Source organism: Rana temporaria, chromosome 5 (genome assembly GCF_905171775.1).
Source record: "Rana temporaria chromosome 5, aRanTem1.1, whole genome shotgun sequence".
NCBI classification, from domain to species: Eukaryota; Metazoa; Chordata; class Amphibia; order Anura; family Ranidae; genus Rana; species Rana temporaria.
Window position 1 is genome coordinate 213,362,909 of NC_053493.1, and position 23,907 is coordinate 213,386,815.

General features: G+C 40.8%; 1 protein-coding gene across 2 annotated transcripts in view; it reads left to right on the plus strand.

The window, feature by feature from the left end:
- Positions 1–23,907, plus strand: part of LOC120940587 (unconventional myosin-X-like) — a 298,063-nt gene that overhangs the window by 236,779 nt on the left and 37,377 nt on the right. For both annotated transcript variants that reach the window (XM_040353533.1, XM_040353534.1), the window contains 5 exons: positions 3,037–3,143; positions 13,525–13,827; positions 15,418–15,457; positions 17,542–18,435; positions 21,003–21,126. In XM_040353533.1, the coding sequence (XP_040209467.1) occupies positions 3,037–3,143; positions 13,525–13,827; positions 15,418–15,457; positions 17,542–18,435; positions 21,003–21,126 (1,468 nt within the window). The remainder of the gene's footprint in view (positions 1–3,036; positions 3,144–13,524; positions 13,828–15,417; positions 15,458–17,541; positions 18,436–21,002; positions 21,127–23,907) is intronic.

Sequence of the window (23,907 nt, forward strand, 5' to 3'; positions counted from 1 at the left end):
AGCTGTTGTACAAGTTTGAGGTTACCAGATGCATGCTTGCCAACAATTTTTCCTTCTTCATTTGATTTAGTATACCAGCGCTAATGCATGTAATTTAAAAAGAATCCCAAACCTGCTTTTTATTTTGGTATTGGACACCCCTAATCTCATACATAAGTGACAGCATATAACGTTACACTTTATGTTGACTGCAGGTATGTTTGCAGCCATATGATATGTATTTTCATGATAAATGTATCATTATTATAACCTTGTATTGCGAGCATAATTCATTCCGGAAGCATGCTTGTAATCCAAAGCACTTGTATATCAAAGCAAATTTTCCCATAAGAAATAATGGAAACTCAAATGATTTGTTCCACAACCATTTATTCATAAGTCCTTTTGTTTATAGTCCATATAAAAAGATTATAGCAATGTTGTGTAACCATAAAATATCCATCCACAAATGGAATTCACCACAAGGTGATTAGAAGCAAAATCCAGCAGGAGTTACAGAGTATAAAAGAGAAGAGAGGCGCCTCTAAGTATAGCAATATAGTCACATTTAATAAAGGCAAAACATTTAGCAACTCACATGGTTGATGGATTGATGGTTAAAAGAGGCACATGGCACCAGGCATCTGGGGTAAAGCTGTCCACATATAGACCATCGGCTGCACCGCCGGCTCTCACCGTATTCAGTCTGCAATCGTGTCTGCAAAGACTACCCTGCAGTAGAGTGATCTAGCATGGAACGGACAACATAGATTGCAGTGTGGAGGACGGTCTATGTGGACAGCTTTACCCCAGATGACTGCATACTTAGATGTGCCTGTTTTAATCATCAACCATGTGAGTTGCTAAATGTTGTACTTTCATTAAATGTAACCATATTGTTACACTTAGTGGTGCCTCTCTTCTCTTTTATACTCAGTTGTGACGTGACACTACTCTTATATCAAGTCAAATTTTGTTAAAAAATGTAGCTTGTCTTGCAAAAAGCTCTCAAACCAAGTTACTCTCAAACCAAGGTTTTACTGTACATTCTTACCCTTGCCTTTTCAGCATGTTTTATAAGCAAACACAGAAGACACCTGGATTTAACACCTGGTTTAAATGTGTAAAAGAGACTCTTACCTGTTCACCACACAGTGACATTATATGGGGGAAGCTGTTAACACTAGGGCTAGTGTTAAATACTATCTGCTGCAATTGCATTTACATGTAGAGTGGAAATGCTTTACACGCATGCTGCATTGTTCTTTGAATAGTGCTGTCTTCCTCTACTACCTAACAGCACTTTATGCTAATCGTTTTCTAAAAGGGAAATTCTGTAACAAATGTGCTAAATTTGTTATCTGCTATTTTTGTAATAATATAATTCACCTGTTTGAAATAATAATACTTAAAGGGTCACTAAAGGAATTTTTTTTTTTAGCTAAATAGCTTCCTTTACCTTGCTGCAGTCCTGGTTTCATGTCCTCATTGTTCGTTTTTGCTTTCATGTTGCTGTAAATCCTCTCTGTTCTGGACACTTCCTGGTTGCCTGTTTCCTGATGACCACAGTACTGGGAGATTTCTCACGGTGGTCACTAATCAAGGAGGTGTGAGTAAAACTAAACTGGATTGGTGCTGAGGAGTTTTAGACAAAGTATCACTGCTCTCTATTGGCTGACTGCCCTCTAGTGGCTCTCTGTACATCAGAGAACCAGGAAACAACAGCAAAAACGAAACTACACTGCAGGCACATTATATGATTGTTTTTTTTATCTATTTTTAATCATTTTTAAAAGGAATCAGTTAACTATTATGTCTCTATGCCCTGTAAACAGTCATTTCAGCAAAAAAAAAAAATTCCTTTAGTGACCCTTTAAGCAATTACATGTCCATTATACTTGATCCTTTAATATTATTTTTAGTTGCTATGCAAGTTTTAGGATCTATGCAACAGGGACAGTAAGATGATTAAAAATATGTTAATTGTATCAACAGCCAAAATCAATTGAAATCTATAGTACATTAGTAATTATAGCATGGTTATGCATAGGACCTGCAAACTCTGAGCCAGTTCCGCCAGTAGCACTTTAGCTTCCCACATTTTAACAGATATAACTTTCCCATACAATGTTTTTTATTGCCAATAATGCACTACTTAGCAGTCTTAGTAGGACCAACAAATGTAATGGCAGATGGGCTGGGATACAGCGGGCAATATGGCATGATACTTACTTGCCTTGGTCATAGTCACAGATGTTACCCCCTATGGCTGGTTTAGAGATAAATGTTTTCAGATACAATCTTAGAGCATTTTGGAAGCGATCTCCCATTATGGAAGCGAATGAAGAGTGATGAGTGTGAGCTATTGCTGTGTATTATATATTCATTCATTACAGCTGTATGGAAAGCATCATTCTCTATCAGATGTCATTGAAATGAAAGAGTGCAATAGGAAGCCCATTGCAGCTGTCAGGGGCACATGTACTCCATAACAGCCTCATTACTTGTATGCTGTTATTCTGTGTTAAATTGAATTATCCTTATTTATAATCTTTCTGTCAAGGCTAAATCACTGGTGCCATCTTTACAGAGAAATGTTGTTTCAGCACACTATATTGATCTCTCTTTTCATTGGGAAAACATGATACATAAGAAGACTTTGCATTTCCAAGGGAAGACTTGATTCACTTCAGTATAAAATCCCTCTTTATATTACATTCCATATTACTGTTGATATTTTTTATACACTGCACATTGAATATTTTTTTGAGAAGTGTATTGAAAATCCAATAGGTCTGGAAAAAGTCTGGTCTTCTGAAAGTAAATTGTTGGTTTTTCGCATATTTGCATGATTATTTAATTTTAAAGTGTGCCTTTTTCAGTGGAAAATTAGGATGTTACTTTCATAGAAGAATCATTGTTGCTGTCCTGTAACCTAAAGTGCAATATTCTGTTGTTAGGATTTAGAAGTCGTGTAAAGTGGAGCGCAGGGAGGTGTTGTAGACGAATGTGTGCAGTTTAAAAAATAAACAATTCTCTGTTTTATTTTGAGTACAGGTCTTCCTGCGGGAGTCCCTGGAGCACAAATTGGAGAAGCAACGTGAAGTTGAGGTCTTCAAGGCAGCCTTGATAGTACAGTCACACATCATGGGCTTCGTGGCACGGTGCGTGAAACATGCTTGAGCTATTAAATTGTGGGAGTGACTAGTACTTAGTTTTTATGAACCAAGACTGCATTCCTTGGAACTGTAATGTGTTCCTCCCATCTAAGCAGCTGAAATGTTCAGCTCATGAAGGAAAAAAATAAAAAAACGATCTGTGTAGTTTGGAGGGGTTATAAAGACTGCAGTAAGTGACCACATGCAACATGGTAGAATAGATGCACACATGATGGACTTGTGTCTTTTTTCAACCTCACCTACTATGTAACTATGTATATGGATTTATAGTCACATTCATTGCCTATTTATACTGTGTGGTAATTGTTATGTTTTTTGTGACATCCAATCTAGTATGCTGAAATAAGGGTAACTAAATTCACTAGAAAAGCATTTGAGACTGACAGCAAAGTTACATTATCATATTCAGTTTGAATTTTGCATCTAATCAAATGCTGTTAATAGAAATATGGTTGAGTTGTAGACAACTTGTCCATCAAAAAGGGACCGTAATTTTATAGTTGGTCGGTTAAAGCTACACTCCAGGCAGACAAAGTAATATGGCTCTATATTGAGTAATAAGTCATAAGAGTATTTTTAAAATAAAACTAGTGTAAGTAATTGAATTTAAAGGGGTTGTAAAGGTAAAAGTTTTTTCACCTTAAGTTGAAAAAACATCTGCCGATTAGAAGCCCCCCGAACCCCCCTTTACTTACCTGACCTCTCGAAAGTCCCATGCCGTGAACGGGCAGGGTTCTCGGCTGTCTTCCTGGCTCTGTCATTGGTTGATTGAAAGCAGCGCAGCTATTGGCTTGCGCTGCTGTCAATCACATCCAATGATGCGGTGCGCCGGGGGTGGGGCCGAGTGATACAGTCGTCGGCTATGGCCGCTGGCTGTATCACGGGAGCGCGCCAGCAAAGACTCAACACCGAGATTGCATGAAGGTGTTGAGTCCTTGCGGGGGGAGCCGAGACAGCCGCCAAGGGTCCCCAGAAGACCAGGTTTGGGGCCACTCTGTGCAAAACGAGCTGCACAGTGTAGGTAAGTATAACATGTTTGTTATTTTAAAAGAAAAAAAAATAACTTTAGTGATCCTTTAACTTTGTATCAACTTTCTGAAATCTCTCTTACAGGAGTATTGAGACTAGAAGAGGGTGAGGCAGGAATGAGAGCCAATCAGTTGTGCTGTAATCAAATGTCCTGACAACAAACATGTTATTTAGAGGATAGAGCAGGGTAAGCAGATGGATAAACTCATCATTGCTCTGTTGCTTACCACAAGGAAGAAAAGGATCTGCACTGTAATGATGTCTTAAAAGCTATACAGCTTCAAATATTGGACAGCACATTCTGCATCCTTACACAAGAAGTCCACCCCTATAACGCGTTTCATCTGTCTGTGTTTAAGGGGTGGACCTAGGGTGTAAGGATGCAGAATCCATTAATAAAGCTCTCTAGCTTTGATGATATCATTGGGGAATAGTTGGGCAGCTTGATGTAGGTGAGTCTTTTGGAAGTCTTCAGCTGATGTTTCAGTGTCTAGTCAGCTCAGCAGGCTGGGGTGGAAAGGGAAAGCCACTGTAAGTTGTGTGCTGCATAGGGCTGTGCTGTGTGATAGAGTTGTTTTTTATTTAGTTTTGATAGGTTTGTTAGGTTTTTATTGCTGTCTATGTTACAGCTGGGGAGAATTGCCCCTTTGTTTGTCCTGGTGACCACTGTCACTATGACAGAAAGTACGTAAAACTCCAAACATTTTGTGTTATCAATAGAGCAAAAAGTGAGGGAAGATCCTTCATTTGAGACACCTGTTCCTAAGACATCTTAGATGGGAATTTTGTTCAATTTGGAGAGGTTTCCTCTTGTATCCTGTAGCTTCACCAGGACAAGAAGTAAAGAAAAATCTCCCCAGCAGGACACAGGCAACAAACAATAATTTAAAAGGCATTTTATCCCTCCCTACACTGGTGCATGTACACGAAGATTATCTGAAGAGAACATGCTATGTGCCAACGATGTTCTCAAGTTGCTCATATTTTGTTTCGAAAGGGTTGATGCAGACATTTGAGAGTTGCATTTGCATATACGTGAGACTCTTAAACAGCTATATTTGTTGTCACATGCAAAGTAAGTTTTGCTTGTCATTGGAGTTGGTTGCAGATCATGCCAGTCCCCTCCAGGAAATAATCATCTCTATGGGCTCAGAATCCAGGAATGTGGGCAGCTTTTTTTTTTTAAATATTCATTCTTTATTTATCTTTTTTCTTTTTCACATTCAGTCATTTAGCATTTCATTCAATAAAATCAGGAACAAACATTATTCCACATATATTTATGTATCATCATCTTTTTACCAAGTACAGAAAATCTGAAGAGTGAAATCCTCTTAACTAACTTTCTAATATAAAGGAAAAAAGAGAAAAAAAAAGGAGAAAAAAAAAAAACTCACAAAAAGAGGAAGGTGGAAAAAAGGTTCTTTTCTGCCATTAGGCCTGTGGCCTTACTCCCTTGGTCCACTATCTCCCCTCCCCGATGAGGTTTCAGGATTACCCTTAGTTTTCCTGGGTTAACTCACATATACTTTTGTCTTACGATGTTATTTAAAATTATACTCCGCCCATCTATGGTTCTTACCCTCTAGAGAGGAATATCCCCTCTTCCCAACCATGGTTTCCACATCTCCTCAAACTCCTTAAGATTGCCTCTTTTTATATAGACTGCCCTTTCTTTACAAATCGTCTCATTTACTATCCTGATCCAGTCTCTTATTGCCGGGGGTGTTGCCGCCTGCCATCTTGTAGCTATTAATTTCCTGGCTTGAAACAGGCATCTCAATATTACAACTGTTGTAGTCTTCTTCTCCTCCCGTTCCTTCCTATATCCCAATACACACAGTGTGGCCTCCACCTCCAAGGGTGTTCCGAATGTGTCGTTTAGATAGTTTATCACTCCCTCCCAGTATCGGAACAGCCTTGGGCAGCGCCACATCATGTGTATTAGGTCTCCAGTCCCTTGGCATCTAGGGCATTTATCATCTATTCTTCTTCCATATTTAAACAAACGTTTAGGCGTATAGTAGGCTCGATTTATCAGCATCAGATGGGAGACCCTCTGTGAAGGTGAGACCGAAACTTTCGGACCCATCTCCAAGACCCTCTTCCACTGATCCTGTGTTATTTCCCCGATGTCCTCCTCCCATTTCTCTCTTATTTTTGGGAGACTAGTACCTATATTAACCTTTTTACATATCTGTCCGTATATCTCCGAAATGAGTCCCTTAGTTGATCCTGCATTAGCCAAAACCTGGAAGAGGGGCGTTTCACTCCATTCTGGAGTTTGTGACCCAAATTGGGCCCCAAGGGCATGTCCTACCTGCATGTAGGTAAAAAATGAGTGTTGCGGTATACCAAATTCCTCTCTCAGGTCCAGGAACTTCCTATACCTATCCTCCTTATACAGTTGCCTCAGCCTTTTAATACCCTTTGTTTCCCATGTCCTAACTTTCCCTATCTGGAGGATTTCCTTCAGTTTAATATTATTCCACAATGGAGAGTATTCAGTAAACCCGGTGTATCCCATCAGCTTTTTAACTGTTTTCCATATTTTAGTTATCATTTTTACTGTTGGGTTCCTGTGACTGAAGGAATCTGCCTCTAGCGCTTCAATGATGGTATCATGGGGAACCCCGTTTAGTAGTATCTTCCCATTAGGGGTACCTCCTCCCGGAACATTGCATCCTCCTATTTGTTGCAGTTGTGCTGATAGATAGTAAATCTCGGGTTGGGGGACTGCAAGTCCTCCTTCCCCCACCGGGAGCTGCAATGTACGGAGACGGATCCTCGCTTGCCCCCCTTTCCATATAAGCTCTCTGAAGAGAGTTTCAATTTTATTGAACCACTTTTTGCAGATCCATATTGGAGAATTGTGCAGTATATATAGCAGTTGTGGTTGCCAAATCATTTTTATTAAACTGCATCTGCCGGCGACTGACAACGGAAGCCGTTTCCAAATATGGATTTTTTGTTTAAATTTAGCCAATAGCGGGGTTAGGTTTTTATGGATGTATTGATTCGGATCTTTCGTCACCAATACCCCCAGATATCTCATTGTGTCTACCACCGTTAATTGTGGCATTTCCAATATCGCCGTTTCTCCAAGTGGATCTATCGGGAGCAGCTCGGATTTCCCCCAGTTTATTTCTAATCCTGTAAAGCTCCCAAATTCTTCTACCAGACTCATTGCCTTTACCAATGATTGTTCCGTATCCCCCAGGAAGAGGAGAATGTCATCGGCATATAGCGCGATTCTTTCCTCTCCCATCTTCCTCTGGAATCCGGTTATCTCAGTACTTGACCTTATGGCTATTGCCAACGGTTCCATCGCTAGGGCGAAGAGCAGGGGTGACAAGGGGCACCCCTGTCTCGTCCCCCTCTCAAGAGTAATCTTTTCCGAAAATTCGTTGTTAATTTTTAGTTTGGCACTAGGATTATCATAAAGCATTCTTATCAGCCTAATGAATGTCGGGCCGAATCCGAATTTACCCAAAACCTTCCAAATATACCCCCATTCTACGCTGTCGAAGGCTTTAGTCACATCTAGTGACAATACAGCTCTTGTTCCCTCATTCTGTGACGGGGTCTGTAAATTTAGAAATGTTCTTCTGATATTCATGCTGGTAGATCTATTAGCTATGAATCCTGTCTGGTCTGGATGAATTAACTTTGAGATTAGCCTATTAAGCCTTGTTGCCAAGACCTTAGCTATAATCTTGGCATCAGAGCATAAGAGGGATATAGGCCTGTATGCCGCAGGGTCTTGAGGGTCCTTCCCTTCTTTTGGTATAACTATAATAGTTGCTTCCAGCATTGAAGCAGGGAGTTTACCTTCTATGGCGGCTCCATTTAGTACTTTTATGAGCTCTGGTAGTAATATTTCTCCATAATATTTGTATATTTCTGTCGGGAGTCCATCTGGGCCTGGCGACTTTTGATTTGCCATATCTGCTACTGCCTGCTGAATTTCCCCGAGTGATATTGGGATTTCTAATTCCTCCCTTTCCAGTTGTGTTATAGACGGGATCTCTAGCCTCTCCAAGAAGTCTACCATTTCTTTTTCCATCCCCACCTTCTGTGTAGTATAAAGTTTTTGGTAATATGTCTGGAAGGTCTGTACTATCTCTGAGGTATCTGATGTTATTGCCCCTCCTATTACTCTAATAGACTGAACATTGGAGGGGGAAGAGTTAGACTTCACCACTTGCGCCAGCATCCTTCCAACGCTTTCACCCTCTGCAAAAGAAGACTGTCGCAGAAAGAGTCGTCTAGTCTCAACCTCCCTTATGGTTACCAGCTTATATGCTTGTTGTTTCTCCAGCCATATTTTCTGCTTCTCCGATGTTGGATCCTCTACATAGTTTTTTTCTGCCTCCATTGCCTCTCTACGGGATTTTTCCTCCCCTTCCCTGTTTTTTTTATTAAATTTTGCCACCTGCTGGATCAGGATACCTCTAAGGTATGCCTTGAGAGCATCCCATACTATCCCGGTACTTGTGGTACCTTCATTAAAGTCTACAAATTCCCTTAATTTAGGCACAATCTCCTCCGACTCCTTTATTAACTCAAACCAATAAGAATTGATTTTCCACTCTCTCTGGGTTTTTTGTCCACCTAAATTTAAAGTTAAAATCATTGGGGAGTGGTCAGACACACCTCGTGGCAGGTATATTATCTTTCCCATAATCTGTAGCGCTTTATGATTCCCAAGGGCCATATCTATCCTGGAGAGTGTGGAATGCGTGCTTGAATAACAGGAATATTGCTGGGCGCCCGGGTTCCTCACTCTCCACATATCTAGTAGACCAACTTCTTCCATAAATTGGCTCAAACGGGTCCTCTCTCTAGGAGCTGGGTCTAATGGTGCGGGAAACCTATCAGCCTTTTGATCCAAAACCTCGTTAAAATCTCCAACTATCAGAACCGGTGTTTCCTCCATTCCCATTATAAATTCATTTAATCTGAGCATAACATCTATTTTAAAAGGTGGAGGGATATAAATATTTGCTATTACATACATTTTGTTGTCAATTTTACAATGCAAAAAAACATATCGGCCGTTTTCATCTATGCTGATGTGTCTGCAGGAGAACCTCACTCCGGTTCTAACTAGAATGCTTACTCCTCTGGAATACGTGGAGTGTACTGCATGATACTGAATAGGATATTTTTTACTCTGTAGTAAGTAAGTTGTATTCTTTGTTAGATGTGTTTCCTGCAGACATATCAGCTCTATCCCATTTATTTACATCATTGAGAGCACTGCAGCTCTTTTGGCTGCTGTCCCCAGGCCCCTGACATTCCATGAGCCTAGACTCAATGTTTTACTTAGCATTTAACAGTGTGTAGTATATCATGGATTGTCAGGGGTATCAATCCCAACGACGATTACATAATCAAACTTTACCCTAAATTTCTTTGTTTTAAATTGTGGATGACTCACATCTATTTCTTTTTTACCGTGTCTATTAAATGGTATAACCCAACATCCCAAAAGAGTGTATATACAATCAAATATTATTTCCATGCAAAAAAAAAGAAAAAAAAGAAAAAAAGAGGAAAAGAAAAAAAAAAAAATTGCCTTTCCTCTTCCCTTCCTCTAAAATTCCACTTTCCTGTGACAAGCTTTCCCCCATTGTGTATTTCCTTGCCCTTTCTCAATTATCTTATTTCTCTGTGCATTGTCATTATCGTTACCTTCTATACTCTCCTTCAATTCGTGTTTTACATGCATTTTACTTATATTAATGAACACTTTATTCCTGTGTATCGTGTGCCTATCCTCCCTTCCCCTCCCACCCATCCTCCCCCCCTCCTCCCTCCTCCCCCCTCCCTCCCCCCTCCTCCACCTAACCTGGTGTTCCCCTGAGGGCATTCCAGTGACCGTCTCCCACACCATGTATTCCTCACTTTCACTCCCTTCCCATCCCATTCGAAAAACTATGCTCGTCCTCCTCCCCCCTCTCCTCCCCCCTGTTTTTAATTTTTAATTTTCTGTTTGCTATTTTCCTGAGGGGGAGAGAGCAGGGGACAAAACAAAAAAAAAAAATAAAAAAAAAAGGAAAATATCTCTTTTCCCCATTTCCCCCCCCCCTTCCCTCTTGCTCAGATTATCTACCACTTATCCTTATTCTCATCCAGCCATCTCTCTACACTCGCCGGGGTATCAAAGATCTGAATCCCGCCCTCGGTCGCCACCCGTAGCCTTGCTGGGTAAAGAAGGGCATAAGTCAACCCATGTTTCTGTAATGCCCGTTTAGCTGAAATGAACTCTGCCCTCCGTCTCTGTAATTCTGGTGAAAAATCAGAATACAATGAAATCTTAGTGTCCTTAAAAGAAATGTTTCCCGCCGCTCTTGCTGTCCGCAGCAGTGCAACTTTATCTCTATAATTTAGGAACTTCATAAGGAGCGGCCTGGGGCGTCCCCCTGCTGGCGGAGCTCTAAAAGGAACTCTATGTGCTCTCTCAATAGAAAATGTCGTTGAAAATGTCTCTCTTCCGAAGATCTCGATAAACCATTTTTCAAGGAACTCTATAGGGTTGGAGCCCTCGCTCTTTTCTGGCAGTCCCACCATCCTAACATTATCTCTTCTGAGACGGTTCTCCATCTCATCCATCTTTGATGCGTGTCTGCACATCTGCTCCTTCAGGTTTTTCACCTCGTTTATTAATGGGTATACATCGTCTTCCAGCTGGCTTGTCCTTGCCTCCAGTGCAGAGGTCCTTTCCGCTGTTCTTTGCAATTCTTGGCGGACCAGTACCAAATCCTCTTTTACCTCTTTCATCTGGGTACAAAGTTCTTTTAGTGCACTCTTACATGCGCTCACAACTGTAAATACATCCTTTAGTGTTGGTTCCGTTTCCACGGGTAAGCACATCTCAGCTGTTACCGCCGTATTCTGTTCCATCACCTCAGGGTTTTTATTTGATGTTTTTATTGTTAACATTCCTGCTGAGCCCTGTATAGTAGTAGCTGCTGACTGTCCTTGGCTTTTTCTGTCGGCCACCCCACCCTGTGTTTTTAGTTGCGCCGTCTTTTTTGTTGACGTAGGCGTCTGGGCAGAGGAATGGGCATGTGACTCTAATTTAGCAGCAACTGCCGGGTGTTGTGAGTTCTTCTCCTTTCCTGAGCGTAGCTGCTGCATCTATGCGATTTATATTTGCAGAGCAGATGCCCTGCACTTTCCCCTGATTTTTGTAAGGCAACAGGTATTTCACTTGTGCCCAGCTTTCTGTTACTGTTAATGTTAGGAGTCCAAGAAAAGCCGTTTCTAAGGGTCAAGACAAAAAAAAACAGCACACCCAATATAAAAAAAAAAGAGCATGCGTCTCCCTTTTCTCCTTCTGAATAGTAGCAGTATAGGGCGATTGGTCAAAATAAAAGTTTGGTTTTTGTTGCTTTGAAGAAAGAAAAAGCTTTTTTTTCCTCTTTTTTTCTTTCCCCTCTCTCTATTTGACCTCTGTTTCAGCGCCCAGATCAGGGGATCTCATATAAGTCTACTGTAAATAATAGGGAGCGGCTCAGCATCACCGTATCCCCCTTATAGGTGACAACACCGGGGGCACCAAAAGCATCAACAGCCGAGTGTCACACAGATAGCTCCCGCAGGTAAAAAAAAAAACAGCCAGACAATAGCACCATGTCCCATGTATGCATTAAGGGGGTAAAGAGATCCCATTCATCCGTGCTACAAGTTTTATCAAGCCCTCTTCTTAGTTCAATGATCAATTAATCCTTCTCAGCATTTAATCAGTCCATGTATCAAAGCATCAGTGCACCATATAATTCAGTTCAGTTCAAAGCACAGTATACCCCTCCATCCATATTATGCTTGATAATGCTGGGTTACTCACTTTTATGCTGTTTCTCCAAAGTTTTTCCCTTTTTAAAACAAGACCGGCTTCAGGCTCCCATCAACTGTAGGTTTTCTTTTCAGGGGCTGCTGTCTTCCGGCTTGAGCACCTCTCCTGTCCTTCCTCCTGCACTATATTGGGCTATAAAGGGATATGTCAAGCAGGTTCGGTGGGGGGGGGGACCCTCCAAGGGTCCTTTGGATATCTCTTGGGTATCACCCCCTGGTTGTCTCCAGCACCTCCTTCCCCTCTCTCCCCGTCTCTCTGCCAAGACACGCCGGGATTCACAGCGCCGCTCACGTGGTCTAGTCTGATCTAGTCAGGTGACCTCCGCTCTCCAATCGCGAGCTCCGCTCACCGGCTGCAGCCGGACCTCCACCTCCGGGTCTCCTCCACTCCCAGCGCTGCCCCCACGTAGCTCCAGCGCGAGCCCCCCCAAACAGGCGGGCGGACGGACGGACAGGCAACAGTCAGCCACAGATCCCCAGCGACCCCCGGGCCCAAAGTCATCGGCAGGTAAGTCACCCAGTCAGCGGCAACTACAGCAATAAGATCGGGGCATACGCTTCAGTAGTCAGACTTGATATTTCCGGCCGGCTTCATATGCAGGGAGTAGAGGGGCTGTGGAGGACTCAGCATACACCTCTCTCCATCTCACATGTCTTCCTCACACTCCAAACTCCACACTCCTACATCCGGTCACACCCTCATCACCGTCCAAAATTCTGATGTGGGCAGCTTTAGTACTGGAATTTTTTTAAAACTTCCTGCAAATGAGAGGATGCTGAAAGCAAATAGGTTCAACATCAGTCCACTTTTCTTTAGTAAATCACCCCTGAATGAAACAAAAGGCTGATGCCGTGTTACTATGGGTTACTACAGATTATTGCTGTTTGCACTGTGCAAGCCTTATATTCTCACATTGGTCAAGTTTAGCTAACTCACTTTAAATAATGAAAACCCAACACATATTTATTAATGCCTTTATGTATAGGTTTTTGTAAGCTCAGATAACTAAGTATCATACATTATGTATTAAATCTTGACCAATAGCAGGCATCTGTTTACCTTTGTATGTCTACGAAAAGTCAATGGTCGACAGTTCAATAGCTGTTTGCATAATGAGGTAATCTCTTTTCATGTGCATATGAGCCCTGGCTGTACATATAAGACAATATGTCACCCAGAAAGGCACCCTGCTGTGTGTAATTACTTCTTCTGTAAGCATGGCATATATCAGAGCTTATTCTTCTCTTACAAGACACTGTCGTGTCAGAGTAAAGAAAGATAGCGTTGTGTTTGGTATTAGCTTAGCCAGAATTTAGCTGTTGTCTGTTGACTGTGCATGGCGTTTATAGTGGGTGTAATTTATATTTCGGTTGTTCCTCTGCAAGTGACACCTGCTGCAAACAGGAGGCATAAATAGAATGGATTATGTTTTATCGATTCTGGTGTGTGGAACAATCTTGTTTGTTTCATCAGGAAGCAGTACAGAAAGGTGCTACATTGCATTGTGGTGATACAGAAGAACTATCGGGCTTTCCTGTGGAGGACAAAGTTTTTACGTCTCAAAAAAGCTGCCCTGACCTTCCAGAAGCAGATGCGTGGGCAGCTAGCCCGGCGTTTGTACAAGCAGCTAAGGGAGCAGAAGCGGAAGGAAGAGGAAGACAAGAAAAGAAGAAAGGAAGAAGAAAGGAGGAGGAGAGAGGAGGAAGAAAGGCTTAAGAAAGAGGAGGAACGAAAACGGCAGGAAGAAGAACGGTTAAAGAAAGAAGCAGAAGAAAGGTATGTGATCAACACAACGTCAAAGTTATTTTCTATACTTCTGCCTAAAGTGGTCTTTAACGGTTATCTGCAAAAATATGTATGTTTTATATGTATATCATTTTTAGTTATAGCTGTTATAAATAGGGGTGCATTGTCTATACATGTGCATTTTAACAGCTGATTTACAAAGTCTTTAATTTTTTTTATTTACAAAAGGGATACAAATTTTAGGTGTTAGACACTGTACACATTTATGGTTTTATGTTTCAATAGTGTTTATTACATTTCTTGCACAAGCAAAAGATGTACATATCAGCGTAACTTCTTTCTATAGGTAAGGGTTTGACAATCTATTTAACATCATCGAAAGCCTTCGCCTATTACATTTATGGTTTTAACGTCTTTCATTTTTATCGAGTATCCTGTTTGTTGCATTTTTACTAGTACATTTTCTGTAGGAAATACAGGCATACCCCACTTTTTAGTACACAATGCTTATTTACTAAAGCTGGAACGTGCAAAATCAGGCTTACTTCTGCATATAAACCAATGAACTTCTAGGTTGTATTACCAAAGCTTAATTGAACAAGCTGGGGTAAGAAGCTCATTGGTTTCTATGCAGAAGTGAGCCTGACTTTGTACTTTCCAGCTTTAGTAAAAAAAAAACATTGTGTATTTAAAAGTGGGGTATGCCTGTAATGAACTCATTACAGGTATGAATAGGCCTTTATGTATTGACATGTGTCATTTCTGTGTATTATAATTTGAGCATAAGAATAAAACATATACAACAATTACAAGTTAAAAAAAAAAAATTCACACAAGATTCACATAACGTTTACCTAAGGTTCACACTTTTTTTTTATTATTAAATCTTGTGTAAAAATGTGTCACTCTTGGTGGAATGTTGTATTAATCCTGGGTGAATACACTCATTAATGAACCTCTAGGTAACTGGAAGTAGAAAAATGCTTTGTAATGTGTTACAACTGGGAGCGAGGTGAGTCTAGAACATCAGATACAGATATCACCATAAATCAGTAACAACCCATGGGTGTAAGAGGCAGTATCAGCCACTAGGTTTGTGTGCCCTCAAATAGCTGTACTGCAGGTTCTGCAGTTTCTTCAATGCCTAGGTGGTGTTGTAGACTCTAGAGATCCTCTTGAATGCTTTAAATGGTAAATATGTAATATTTCGAAGAACGGAAGGCTTAAAATTCCAAGTAAGTAGCAAGGGGTCTGATGATTGTAACACTTTACACTAAATCCCACCTTGCCACCCATTGCTGCTGTTGGTAAGAGGCATCATACAATTTATGTTTTTTTAGCATGCATTTTAGTGACCCTCTGTACAAGTTAATCAGGGATAGGAGGTAATGTCTGCCCCCAGAATTACTGCATCTAATTTTGAAATGTGAAAGATAACTGCAGTGCTTTAACAACTGAGTAAGCAGGCTTACTTCTGCTTGTTTAACACTTTTTAGGCATTAGTGATGCAAATACGATGCTATTTTATGATGCTATTTAGTGAGAAATATGGTATTGCAAAGTTTTTCTGTAGTGAAAAATTTGTACTAAATTACATATGTGAATTACCTTTCTCCACAGGGAAATACAAAGACAAGAAGCAGAACTACAAGCCAAGCAGGTAATGGGTGCACAGATTGCTTGCAGTATGAAGTGTGTTAACATTAGGGTCCCCACCTAACCCCCAAAACAAAATACATACGGTACATTCTGAGGCCTCGTACACACGACCGGTTTCCTCGGCAGAATCCATCAAGAAACTTGGTGGGAGAGCTTTTTTGCCGAGGAAACCAGTCGTGTGTACCTTTTTCATCGGTTTCAGTTAAGTGACACATATTGGGCTACTATGCGATGCATAGTAGCCCATTATGCTTTACCTTTGCAGGGAAATAAAGATGAAGTAAAACCCATCAGGGTTTACTTCCTCTTTAACCCAAGCCCTTAACCCTAACATTTAATGCTAACTTTAACCTAAAATTGGCATACTTTCCTATTGGCCAAAAAAAATGCAAAACACATAAAAAACACCTTAAAAATTTATCAAAGACACAACACTTGCATTTTTGGTGCGGTTCCATTGAAGTTTATTGCACCAAAAACACAATCTGCTGCTGGAAAAAAAGTCCCTGACCCTTTCCAAAAAATGCAAGAGCTAAAAATGCATAGATGTGAACATGTCCCATAGAAAACCATGTTATATGGACTGTAGTGCGTTTCTGAAAAACACACTAAAAAACGCGTAGGTGTGAACCAAGGTAAAGAGATTAGTAATGGCAACCTATTTCTCTCATGAAAGGAATAAGGTTTGCAACCCTAGCTGAAACTAAACTGTAACATACCATTGAAACTCTTTCTATTGATGTACTGCTATGTTGTTGTATTTATCAATCAATATACTAAAAGTGTATCTCTAGCTATCACATGTTTTCTTTCTTATCTGTTGAGGGACACAGGAAGCCCTAAACCTTTGGGCTATATAACTCAAAGGTTTTTCTCAGCAGAGAAAGAGATTTTAAAGGAGTACATAAATCCTGTCTAGAACTCTCTCCAGGTTTTTATTGCTGTTTGTAGCCCCTTGAAATTGTTCCCTCACTTCCCTTCATGTTACCATAATGTCAAAGGGACAGGAAATCTCTCCATCATGACAGACTAATACACAGTGGCGACTAGTGGTTTTTTTTGTTTGTTTTTTACGCCCTGCACCAACCCCCAATTTTCTTCTCCCCCATCAGTCAGGTCAATCGCACCATCCGCCCCCCCAGTGGCTTCTCCTGCATCTCCTCATGGCGGCTGTGCGATTCCTCCCTCCTCGTCCTAGGCCAATGGGTTCGCTTCTCCTTTCAGCCAATCAGGAAATGGGTCTCATTCGCTATTGTCACACAACTGGGTGGGCTTGGGGCGCAGATCACTGCCCGCCCTTTTTTGAAGCCTATTAGAGCCTCAGGTTCTAATCACATGCTTAAAAAAAAAACCATTGGAATCCGTGCATCCGGCGCTCTGCATGTAGATTAGGGGGCTGGACACATGGCGAGGGGGGCCGCCTCCCTGTGCCCTGCATTACGGGCTGCCACCGCTAGAATTTTTCAGAAACATTTCATTGTTTGTAGAGTAAGATTACAACTTTTTTTTCCCCGGCAGACATATTCAAACTTTTGGGTTTAGACTATTTGCTGTGTCTGTTCTGTAAATTTTTTATTATTGATCTGTCCATATCTTTCTTAAATGTTCATACACCCTTCATACCCCTTATGGTTTACCGCTCATCTGCCAGCATAAAATGTTTTAAATAATTGTGTCAGTATGTGTAAATGTAAACCATGTTTTTATTTATACTTAGTTTTTTTATATTTACATGGGGATGTCCATACATGCAATTTTTGCTACCCACTTAGTACAGTGGTTTTGCTTTTACTGTTCTTCCCTTTGCATGCAAATCCATAAGTCAAGGCTGAATGCTTGAATTGCAGACATTTTATCAAATCAGTTAACTCTCCTATTTGCATGTTCTGATTGTCTTTTTTTTTTTTGCGTCCATAAAGTTTTTTGGATGCATATTGTGTTTGATTTTCTTGTAACTTTTTGATGTAATGGAACAAGCAGCGAAAATTTGGTATTTTAATTTATTGAATAGTGAACTACAAATGTAGCGTCAGCATTATTTGGTTTGAGAGGAGACTTATACTTCTTTATTGTCCATGATTGTAGGCTGAGGAAGCAAGAAGACAGCAGGAACTTACTACCATGTTGGAAGCTCAGAGAGAGACCGGAGAAAAAGTTGAATTAGCGAAACAGAAGGAGAACAAGCAGGTGGAAGAAATTCTCAGACTAGAAAAAGAAATTGATGACTTACAGCGCATGAAGGAAAAGCAAGAACTATCTTTAACAGAGGGATCTTTACAGCGGCTGCAGGAGCTCCGTGACCAGGAGTTGAAGCGATTAGAAGAAGAAGCATGTAAAGCCGCTCAGGAGTTTCTTGATTCTCTTAATTTTGATGAGATTGATGAATGTGTTAAGAACATTGAAATGTCCCTTTCTGTAAGTGATGCCCTTCCAGATGACCTCAATGGCATTGCTAGCTGTGAAAAGCCGAATTTTAACTTCAGTCAGCCATACCCTGAGGAAGAGGTAGATGAAGGGTTTGTTGCTGATGATGATGTGTTTAAGGATTCACCTAACCCTAGTGAACATGGGCACTCAGACCAAAGAACAAGTGGAATTCGGACCAGTGATGATTCCTCTGAAGAGGATCCCTATATGAACTACACAGTTGGGCCAGCACCTCCAAACGTGCCAAGTAATACATTAATCTCTAAAGGACAAGAGGCAAAACCTTTTAATAAAACAACTGGGGGAGAGTCTTCTTACTGTGTGCCAGAAAAAGCACACAATGGACCAATTGGTCTTGCAAACCCTTTTATCCCAGATGCGGATTATGATTATGATCATGGTGATTATCAAGATGGGGCCATCACCTCTGGAAGCAGTGTAACATTTTCTAACTCACACAGTAGTCAGTGGTCTCCTGATTACCAGTGTTCCATAGGGACATACAACAGCTCATCTGCATACAGATTCAGTTCAGAAGGTGCACAGTCTTCTGTAAGTTCTACTATAACTTTATTATTTGTAAGTTTTACTGTGACTTTGTTATTTGCCATATTTAAAAAAATGGAAGTGTTTGCCCTGGACACAATTGTATTTACAGTTAATTTTTATAATAGCTTGGTTTTTGGATTACTTATGCCGTGTTCACACGATCAGGCTTTTGCCCGGCCAAATCACATCGGAATTCCATCGGAAAAAAATAGAACATGTTCTATATCTAAACTCTGATGGAATTCATCGGAATTTCCAATGAAAAAACTCTGATGGGGCTACACACGATCGGAAAAAGTCCATCAGACTTTTTCCATCGGAAATTCCGATCGTGTGTACGGGGCATTAGGCTTTTTTCCAGACACCTCCAGTTAATCATTTACCTGCTAAAGCATATATGCTGCATACAGAAAGTAAACTGAATTTTATCTGTGAGGGTTTTCATGTACACAGGTCATGGTGTAGCTAGTCGTAGTTAGTCACATTCAAATAGACATGTTCTATGATGTTGAAGAAGTTTTGCCACTTATCCAAGTAGCATCCTCAGTTTTAATTAAAAGTAAAGAAACTACCGTATGAATGGGGAAATATCTTCAACCTTACAGAACAAGCTCTGTTGAATGTGACCAGCTACTAACAGCTGAATCTAACTGTGACAGCAGAATGCTGACTACAGCCTTTCTGTGCCATGTGTACTACTCATACAACAGGTAGGCTACCAGGCTTTGAACAAATCATTCAAACAAACTCTATATAATTTCAATGGAAAGTAAATCTATAGGGTTAATTTACTTAAGGAAAATAGGCTTTTCTTTTTGAAAGGAAAGTTGTACTTTGCAAGGGAATTTCCCCATGAGCTTAGTGAATTGTCTATTTGCCTTTAGTAATCAACCCCAGTATTTCAACAGTTTTTCTGTTTGTCTACCTAAAATGGAAATATTTTAAACTTTACTAAACTAAGTGTTGATCATGTTTAATTTAGCCACACACTTTGCAAACTGAGATTACTAGAAAGCCTAAAGATAAAGTTAACCGTAACTGATAATATGTTTTTGATTGCTGCATACTACATAGCTTTGTTACTGATTTTCCAAATCAGGGGAATGTAGAGCTTTTTTTTTTTAAATATATCTTTTAAAAACCTTGTTTCTGCATATAGTAGTTTGTCCATTTGTCTTGTAAAGCTAGTCAATAGGGGTATATTTTTAATGCAGTAATTGTGACTTTCATCAAACATTCACTGGTGGTAAATCAACCATTGCCATTTAAATAGATGCACCAGCAAAATTCACCTGCAGTGAATGTGTCATGAATCTGTCAATACATTCCCCATGGGGCTGATCTTATTGGTTATGACTAATATGATTTTAATATAATTGGTTAACCTGACGACATAATGAAACAAATGTTCATATAATATCAACCAGCAAGAAAATTAGGCAATTGAAACTTTTGGCTGTTGTAATGCTTTACAGAGAAGGGTACGATTCACAGTCATACTGAAGAGGGGGTGTGCATGTTGGGTAAAAAACATTATGTACAAACTAGCAGTCAGACATTTTAACTAAGTGACCCTATATTCAGTACTTGCTGAATCACTAACCTAGAATATGTTTGCAAATCAGAAGTTCTGACAGTAATCTGACTTTATATGCTGAATGCCTGTTCCAGATACGTGACTCAGAAAGCACTTTCAGAAGAAATTCAATCCCTTTATTTAATGGCAGGTCTCCTTTAATGGCATGTTGTTTTATAAATATGACCACTGTCTTGTGTGTCTACACTTATTGACAGATGGAAAACATATTTAGATGTGGCACATTGTTTCTTCTGCAAGAAAAGTGAAAATGACCTCAAAAGAAAAGTGCTGGTTTACAAAAAAAAAGTAATGTACATACTCACTTAAAAGGCTACAACATCAATCTGATTTTGCAGTTGCCCCACCCCTAAGACTGAGAACCGAATGATCAAAGACCACTGATTGCTCAGTTCTCGTTCTTCGCTCTGCTCTGTACCTGGAGCACTGAGCTGTGCAGAGAGTGGGAGCGACTGGCCCAGACTCTGAGGCCCCGTACACACGGCCGAGGAACTCGACGTGCCAAACACATCGAGTTCCTCGGCCAGTTCAGCCCTGAAGCCGCCGAGGAGCTCGGCGGGCCGAGAGCTCCCATAAAACAACGAGGAAATAGAGAACATGTTCTCTATTTCCTCGTCGAGCTCCTCGTCGGCTTCCTCGGCCGAAAGTGTACACACGACCAGTTTCCTTGGCAGAATTCAGCCAGAAACTCGGTCGGAAGCTGAATTCTGCCGAGGAAACTGGTCGTGTGTACGGGGCCTCAGTGGTATGCTGAGAGGCTGAGCTAGCTGCCGGTCAGGCATCTGGGTGGACATTGTCGGGATCCCTCAGAGCCTGGATAGGCTCTGTGTTGTCAGTCGAATTCAGCCGATGTCAGCAAAATAAGGCTCACTGTGATGGGCATTCATGTTCGCAGATATAATGCTCAAATGATATAGGTATAAATAAACAAAATTGATGGCTTTCTTAACACTGCCCCTTTGTTTCTTTCCAGTTTGAAGACAGTGAAGAAGACTTTGATTCAAGGTTTGACACAGATGATGAGCTCTCTTATAGAAGAGATTCCGTCTATAGTTGTGTTACACTGCCTTATTTCCACAGTTTTCTGTACATGAAAGGTAGGTTACTCATACTGTATAGTTTTGATAAGCCTCATCTGCATGAAGGCATATAACTAAACAGAACCTCTTTATTTATTTTTTCGGACACCCATAGTCATACATGTTTGTTATTATTATTATTATTATTATTATTATATAAGATTTATATAGCGCCAACATCGGAGGGCCCTGCTCATTAGAGCTTATAATCTAGGAGGGAGGGTCAAGTGATGCAAAATATAATAGCTTTGGAGGATGAGCTGATGGAGAAAATGAAAGTACAGTTGTTAGGTGTGGGCAGAATAGGCTTCTCTGAAGAGATGGGTTTTCAGGGATCTTTTAAAAGCAAACAGAGTAGGAGATAATTGGACAGATTGGTGTAATGAGTTCCACAGTATAAGAGAGGCTCTGGAAAAGTCCTGGAGGCGAGCATGGGAGGAGGTTACAAGGAAGCTAGAGAACAGGAGCTCTTGGGAGGAATGAAGGTAAAGATTAGGTTGGTATTTTTGAGACTAGGTTAGTGATGTAGCTGGGGGCCAAGTTGTAGATGGTTTTGTAAGTTATTGTTAGTATTTTTAATTTAGGAGTAGCAGACACTGGGTGGTTGGTAAGGTGGCTTGATAGCAGCATTCATAATTGACTGAAGGGGGGTGTAAAGGTAAGCCTATGAGAAGGAGATGCAGTAATCGAGGCAAAAGATGGCTAGGGAGTGAACTGGTAGCTTTGTGGTGTCATTGGTTAGAAATGGGGCGTATTTTGGAGATGTTGTGGTGGTAGAGGTTGCAAGATTTGGACCGTGATTAAACGTGGGGCCAAAAGGATAGTTCAGAGTCCAGGATTACACCTTGGCATGCAGGGATGGGCTGATAGTTGTACCATTGATCTTGACAGAGATATTAGGGGAGGAGAAATTATGAGCTCAGTTTTGGATAAATTAAGTTTGAGGGAGTGGTGTAACATCCAGGCTATGTCTGTTAGTAAATTAGTGATACTTGAGGAAACTCAAGGAGTGAGCTGAGGGGTAGAGAGATACATTTGGGTGTCGTCACATAGAGGTGGTATTGGAAGTCATAGGAAGCTATCAGCTGACCTACGGAGGAGGTGTAGATCGAGAATAGGAGAGGTCAAAGAACAGAGCTTTGGGGGGCCCCGACAGAGAAGGGAAGAGGAGAGGAGGAAGTACAATTGTAAGTAATGCTAAATATGCGGTTAGATAGGTAGGATGAGAACCAGCAAAGAGTACAGTCACAGAGACCAAAGGTGTGGAGTCTTTTGAGGAGAAGGGGGTGGTCAACCATATCAAAGGCAGCAGAAAGGTCCAGGAGTAGAAGTAAAGAATAGGGTCCATTAGTTTTGGCTGTTAGTAGATCGTTTGTGAGTTTTAGGAGAGTAGTTTCTGTGGAGTGTTGAGAGCGAAATCTAGACTGAAGGGGATCAATAGTTAGTCTTGGTGAGGTGGCTGTAGACCATATGTTCAAGCAGTTTGGATAAAAAGGGAAGCATGCAGATGTGGTGTAGGTTGTTAAGATTGGTGGGGTCCAATCAGTGATTGAAATGTGGCTAGTCCCTGCTGAACCAGTCATTTTGGTCAGTGTTTGGCCAGCTTTACTCCTGTAGATAACTTTATTGTAAAAGGGTTTCATAAGTAAATTGGGCATGCCTTCAATTGGGTTATTTATGTTTCATGGCAGGTCACCCCATTCTAACATCAGTGTCAGTGCAGAACAAAGCCGTGGCACTGAACATGCAATGACTATACATATGAAGAAGAGCTCCGGTTTCATAAAAAAAAAAACTATTATAAAACTTACTGTATAACTGTATACATTTAACGTGTTTTCAGTTTGAATATACTATAACTTCTAAAGTGCCATACACATGATCCGAAAATCTGACGTCAGATAGTCTGGGGTTTTTCTGCATACTAGTCGCATATCAAACATTAAGAGTTTACTAAAGTTACGAAAATTCTCATACGACACAATAAAAAATCGGAAGCAATGTTGTAGGGTATTTGTATTGTATTGTGTTTTCAAACAACAACTGTACTGATTAAACGTAAATCGTACGATTTGGTATCGTACGAGAATAATTTTCGTGCATGTCTGATCGAATAATATGAGATGAACTGTCGTGATCGGCTCTCAAAAGCTCTGTACCGATTATCATACAATCGAACGCTGTATTTTTCGGACGTTTTTCTTTTAATGTGTACAGGACTTAAGAATTGCACATTTCTCTACCGTATAGCATCAGTAGTTTGTTTGCAGATTTTTATAGTTGTAGTCATGTCAATGCTCCTTCGGTTTGCTCAATATCTCTCCCAAAAGTCTGCACAGGGCTTGAGGTTAAATTCCAGGCAGGCTACTATATGGAATACAGTCTCTTTAAAAGTTGATCACTAGAGTTTCTCAGGCCCCGTACACACGTCCGAGGAACTCGACGGGCAAAACACATCGTTTTGCTCGTCAAGTTCCTTGTGAAGCCGCCGAGGATCTCGACGAGCCGAAATTTCCCATTGAACAACGAGGAAATAGAGAACATGTTCTCTATTTCCTCGCCGAGATCCTCGTCGGCTTCCTCGGCCGAAAGTGTACACACGGCCGGGTTTCTCGGCAGGATACGGCTCCGACCGAGTTTCTGACTGAATTCTGCCGAGAAACTCGGTCGTGTGTACGAGGCCTTAGGTAAATTACTTAAAGTTCAGGAGGAAGGGTTGGGTTGCATTTTTTTATTGGGACTGATCTTGTGGAAGGTTCTGCTTTACTATTATTACATAAAGGTGACACCTGTCCTAAA